Source organism: Miscanthus floridulus, chromosome 2, assembly GCF_019320115.1.
Source record: "Miscanthus floridulus cultivar M001 chromosome 2, ASM1932011v1, whole genome shotgun sequence".
Classification (NCBI taxonomy): domain Eukaryota; kingdom Viridiplantae; phylum Streptophyta; class Magnoliopsida; order Poales; family Poaceae; genus Miscanthus; species Miscanthus floridulus.
Genome location: NC_089581.1, coordinates 180,822,043 through 180,828,290, shown reverse-complemented (window position 1 = coordinate 180,828,290; position 6,248 = coordinate 180,822,043). Strand labels below are relative to the sequence as shown.

At 52.9% G+C, this 6,248-nt stretch overlaps 1 protein-coding gene across 1 annotated transcript; it reads right to left on the bottom strand.

The window, feature by feature from the left end:
* Positions 1 to 722: 722 nt before the first annotated feature.
* On the bottom strand, positions 723 to 4,617 carry LOC136540876 (E3 ubiquitin-protein ligase XB3-like). Its single transcript, XM_066532908.1, has 8 exons — positions 4,320 to 4,617; positions 4,102 to 4,161; positions 3,939 to 4,010; positions 3,723 to 3,844; positions 3,490 to 3,630; positions 3,251 to 3,358; positions 2,819 to 3,080; positions 723 to 2,181 (listed from the first exon to the last, which is right to left on the bottom strand). Exons 1-8 carry the CDS (start codon positions 4,500 to 4,502, stop codon positions 1,786 to 1,788), a joined length of 1,344 nt encoding a protein of 447 aa, XP_066389005.1. The 5' UTR covers positions 4,503 to 4,617; the 3' UTR covers positions 723 to 1,785.
* Positions 4,618 to 6,248: the final 1,631 nt, after the last annotated feature.

Here is a 6,248-nt window from a genome sequence, read left to right as displayed (position 1 = left end):
TAAATTTTAAGCAGGGGTGAACCAACTTAAAACTTATAAGCGGGATGACTTATAAGTTGGTAGTGTTTAACAAAATAAGTCACTTTTTTCACTTTTTAACTTATAAATAGGTGACTTATTTAGAACCGAACAGACGTTAGAAGATCCTCGCGAAAGGAGGAGAAAATCTGGCATCTGTGTGCACGGTCAGCCGGCCACCTTTCTACCGACACCGGCTGCTGACCGTCACATTTCCAGCAAGGGCGATAGCATTCATGGCCAAGTGATGTCACGTCGGCTCTCCTCGTTTCCTGGGAAAGGTCGTCTCGCTCACTGTCAGCGCATGGACTCCTACCCACTGGTGTTTCTTTCTTCCGGATGCTCTTCGATACAGGTTTGCACTCAGCACTGCTCTGCACAGGCTCATACTCCCAGGTGGCCAGGTGCTGGAAAATGCCCAGCGAGCTGTTCTGCAATCTTGAGTTCGTAGAGAATCCACGAACAACCAAACCCAAAATAGATACCAAGACACTTAAAATTAGTCTCTAATATAATACCTATACGAGAGATCTATTTTGGGTTATCTGAGAGGCACAACTCAAATATAAATATTCTCTTTCTCCTGGAAACCCATTTGCAGAAAAGATTCTCTTTTAGGTCTTGTTGTTGGAGAAGATGCCGAATATATATCGAACCTTTTACCTATAGCGCTACCCAAAAGACGAATATGCCTTATATTTTGGATGTTGTCGTTGACGATAGCCTTATAAAGCCCAATCCGCAATCCATGTCTCCTTTTTGCCCCAATTTTTTGCAGGGGCTGATCCTATTCCTAATACCTTGTAAGGGCACCTCTAAGAACTATGCTAGAAAACGAGCTCATATTTTACTGTATTATTTAAAAAATACAGTATATAAGAAGAGCTCTGTAATAATCTAACTTTCAACGTCTTACCGTGAGTCCTACATTTTTTTTTCTCAACCACATTTCACCGTGGGCCCCAAGCAATACAACAGTTGGTCCAACAAGTCAACAGACGGTCAGCAGCCAGTAGTACTTGCATTAACACCTGCTGACTGGGGAATGACGTCAATGAGTGGCAGCAGTTGCCCCTCTCCCAATCTCATTTCGTTGGTCCAATCTCCCCTCTCCGTGATAAAAAAAATGTAATCATTACAAAGGAACTAGGTGGAGGAGACTGGAGATGGTTGGATCCAAGAGGAAACTTGCGACGATCGCTGTCCCCACTTTCCACCATTGTTCAGGGGATCCAAAGCCCAATGGGCAATGGCCATCCACTCAGGCAGCCACTCACCACACCAGAATTCAGAACCGGAACCAAGATCTTGACGAGATTGGGACAAATTCTGAGGGCAGCAACTGGCCAAACCCTGAGCGGCGCAGCCCCCATTGGGGCAATCATATATGAATCGGTCACATGGATCTGTACCGGCTTCTCATCTCATTACCAGGCCGGCCCAGATCTCTGCGAATCAGACATGTACAGCAGCCTTTCAAGAACTCCACACACGGGGGGCATGGCCGCATGGGGGCTGCCAGGCAAGGACCAGCTGCTTATTCGGATGATCGCTGATTGGATCTAGCCTAGCTACAGCACGACAGCACAGGCTCTCTCTTGAATGAATCTACACAAGGTGAATAACTCGCTTGCCAAAAATATAATCTACAAAAACAGCGGCTTGTTCGTTCCTTGATGGATGGCGGCGGTGGCGAAGGATGATCATATGCACCGATTTCATGTGGATAATGAATGGATGGACGCCTGAAAGGAAACAATGATCTTGCTACGGCTTGTCGTCGACCTGCTCGCTGCTATCCGTTCGCCGGCGGCCCATCTTGCCGATGGAGGAGGCGATGCTGCCCATGAGGGTGCTGGTGCTGCCCGCGTCGCCGCTGAGGTTCATGGACCGGCGGGACCGCCGGTGCCTGGGCGACTCCAGCCTGCCCCGCTCGTCGTCGTCGTCGTCGCCGGCCCTCGTCCGCGTCGCCACCACCAGCCGCGCGATGCCGCCGCGGCAGAACGGGCAGGTCGGCTGCGGCTGGGACTGCGTCGCCGGGTTGGGCTTGGCGTGGCAGCACAGCGCCAGCGTGCACGCCGAGCACATCTGGTGCCCGCACTCCCGGACCTCGATGCTGCACGCCTGCTCGAAGCAGATGCTGCACACCTCCGCGTCGCTAGCCTGCACGAGCACGCCGCACTTTGGAGTCATGTCATGTATCAGTTCAGTTCCGAACAAGATCCGCGTCATGGGGGAACGAAGATCATATGCATGTGTAATCGTACATTGATTGGATAGAGGTGTGTTTGAATAATGCGGAGCTCATATGGATTGGCGCGGTTGCTCAGACGTGCAATGGGGCCAATCGAGCTAGCAAGTGGATGCGCACATTGCTATGCTGCCCGCCGTTTGGCAAACATGTGCTTAGGCCTAGGCTTGGCATTAGCGATAAGCACAGTGTTAAAAATAGTGCCAGTAGCAGTAGCCATCACGCTGACAACTGCTGGTTAAGCTTCCTTAATTTACACATCCTTTACCCTTTTCAAGGCGTCATTTGTCTCTCTCGGATCAACAAGGATGCTTATTTATAGAGCCAGTACGTGTTGGAGCAAGTGACTCTGTGTTGAAACTCTAAATCGTGCAGTGCAGGTGACACTTGGGATTTGACTAAAGTTCAGTAATCTGTGATCATATCGATCGGCAAAGCAAAAGGAATTTACCTCCACGAATCATACTACCAAGACAAAGACGCCATGATGAATAGCAACAAAAGAGATATTTGTAGTATGCAACTTGCAACGGAAGACTCGGAATTTACCTCAGCTATGGCGGTGTCATGAGCGCCGTCAGCGTGGTGCGATGGCGACGGCAGTGCATTCTTAGTCCCTTTCAGGATCCTCCTCTCCCTCTCTCTATTGGCCTCCATCAGCGCTGCTTCGAGAAGGGATTTGGCGTTGGGTTCCAGCTCGCTGATGAACTTGAGAGCGGACGGCCAGACCAGGGGCTCCGCGGACGACGGGTTCAGCAGCGCGGCGCACGCGACGTGCCCTCGCTTCACGGCGACCTCATACGGAATTCTCCTGCAGAAAATCAACCCGCCGGCCGCCGCATCAGTATGCATCATTAGTCAAGCATTTGCCGCGGCATTCCAGGCGGCCGGCGTCATGCCATTGCCGGCTCTGGTGTAGTGGTGTTGCAAAAAGAGGGAGAAAAAAGAAAGAAAGAAAGAAAGAAAGAAATGCTCGCTCACCCGACGGAGTCTCGCTGGAGGCGGTCGGCGCCCCAGGAGAGCAGTTGCCGGACGCAGTCCAGGTTGCCGCCGCGCGCGGCCAAATGCAGCGGCGTGCTCCCGGGGAATCTGCAGGAGCGCGCGCTCGGCTCGAGTCAAATGTATGACACAAAACTTTCCTCAAAAGGAGCGATTTTTTCCACATAAAAATACGTTGTTTGACATGATATGAGAGGGGGCAGGCCAGGAGGAATCCTCACCCGAAGGCGCCACTGGAGGCGGACACGATGGCGCCGTTCTCGAGCAGGACGTGGACACAGCGCCGCCAGCCCTGCCTCGCCGCGAGGTGCAGCGGCGTCGCCCCGGTGTCGTCCCTCACGTTCACGAAGCGCGCGAACCCCCTGCACCTCCACAGCCGAGAACACATTAGCAAGGGGCCCAAAAAAAGAGCAGCGGCGAAGGCGGTGGTGTCTCCGGGGCGAGGAAGGCCAACCAGGATTCCGAGACCGGCGCGGACTTGGCCGCCGAGAGGATGGTCCGGAGGCAGTCCGCGTGGCCGTAGTACGCCGCGTAGTGCAGGCACGTCCGCCCGTGCGAGGAATCGAACATCACGATCTGCACACCCAAATCGGAAACGCCATTTTAGTAGCCCGACTCCAAGAACTGATTTAATAACATGAGCCACAGATACGGTGTCTGAGAGGCTCACATTGGCGCCGGCGTCGAGCAGCCGCCGAACGCAGTCGGTCTTCCCGTGCATCGCCGCGAGCATCAACGCCGTCTGCGGCAAATTGAAGGCCGGGGGTGTCAGGGGGGAGCAACAGGGAAGAGGGGAAGGGCATGCGAAGCAGCAGGGGCGGCAGTGAGCAAACCTGCTTGTGGCGGTTAACGACGTCGGGGTGCACGCAAAGATCCAATGCCAGGGAGACCACCTGTGTAAACAAAAGAGAGAAGGTTAAGCAATCGCACGCCGAAGTCGTCAGCCGTCCATGGCGGCAAGAAACAGGGAGAGGGGTGGGCGGTTGGTGGCGAGACTGAGAGAGATCGAGAGCTAAGCGAGGTGGCGCTGGCGTTTCGGAGTTCGTCGTACCTGGAGGTGGCCGTGCGCGGCGGCGATGTGGAGCGCGGAGAGGCGGTCGAAGAGCGTGGTGCGGCTGAGCAAGGTGGGGCGGGAGCGAAGAGCGGCGGCGAGGCGGGCCGTGTCCCCGGACTGCGCCGCGCCGAATAAGTCCACCTCGTCGCTTGGGCGGCCGCAGCTAGCGCCGTGCCCCATCGCCGCCTGCCAGATGGAGGGGCCGGGGAACTTGGCTGCTGACGGGACTGTCCTCCTGGGAGAGCAGAGGGCGGCGTGGAGAGCTGCTTAAAATATACTGCGTGCACTTTCGTGTAGTTTTTAAAGGCTTTTGCGCCTCTCCCTCCTTATTGAAGCAATTTTCTTCTTGCGCAACCCTTGCGAGAAATAAAAATAAAAATCCTCTCTGGATAAACTTCTTTTATTTCTTCTCATCCAAAAAAGGGGATATTTTTCGGAAAGTTTTACGAGAGCGTCTGTTGTCACTGTCACGGATACGAAAATATCATCTCCGTTTCTTTTATGAATATGACAGTATAATAATAAACAACTGTATACGCAGTACTACGCTCTTACCTGTCCGGTGACAAATTGTACAAGTTGGCGTTGTTGCGTTCGGGTACGAAATTGATCGTTCGTCGCCGTATCGTACTCTCGCTTCGACGTCGACAAGAAGGATAGCGCTAGATATATGTATTTATACTTGGGATTTTTTCGTGTTCCGTAAGCTCATGAGTCCGTTCTTGTTCCGTAATCCATGGTACAGATATGCCTGCCGTCTTTACTGATACGATACCTAGATGGATCGAGTCGCGAGTCCGCGTCTGCGTTTTCCAAATCCCTGTTGCTCGCTCGCACCACTTTTTCCCTTACATGGCGCCTTCGATTCGACCCGGAGCCCGTATCCGGCGAGCCCTCATGGCCCAATCATCTCAGCTGCGTCATCATTAAAAAAAAAACTGCCAGGCACGAGTGCGCGCGCGTTTTCCTAACACACATGCGTAGTCACGGCTACAGCACAGACTACTGGTCCACCCTGCACGAGAGTTGCGCGCTCGCGTTCCCTACGCCCGCTGTCGCGGTGACCCGTCGACGACACGGACACGGTCACGGTCACGGAGGGGGTAGTAGATGCAGCGTTGACGCCGCAGCGAGCGCGCAGTCGCGTCCCGTGAATGGCATTGCCGAACCGCGCGCGGATCTCCGGCGCGCCGCTGCGCGGGCGCTTTCAATCAGACGAAATGAAATGAATCGTGGCGTCGCGCATATGCAATTAGGGATGAAAACGGTACGGATTCAAAACTGAATCCGTTTAGAGGGATTAAGATATGTCCGTATCTAAGTCCAGATATTCAATATCTGATATCGTATCCGTATCCGAATACTCAAATCGCATATTTACGATGTCGATATCCAATCGTATGCTATCCGACATAGTTGACATTATCCGTATTCAAATCCAAATCCGTATAAAAATATAAAAACAAATATAATATCGATGATATCCGTCCATATCCGATCCATTTTCGTCCGTATGAAATGCAACGTTTCACCCCGCGGGACAGCGATCCTTCACCCGCACACGTTTTTTTTTCTTTTTGCCGTTTCGGCACGCCAATGTCCGTTCGGCGAGCGAGCTTTTGGACCGACCGACGGCCGTCGGCGGGCGGTGAGTCTCGTTCTCGTCCTGCCTTTCTTTTGGCACCGAATGATGAGGGCGCAGGGTCCGGCGGTCCGTTTGAGTGAGTTGCTCCGTTCGGCACAGTACCGGCACGGCGCTGGTAGTGGTATGGGATGTGGTGGTGGCTTTTTTTATTATTGAACGTACCTGTATTACTGGATAAGAAAAACGTGCAAATACACGTATAAATACAGATATGCTCGAAGAGGATACATGGACAGCTGTCCCAGCCATCTTACACAAAGGCCCCTAAAAAAGCTACAAAA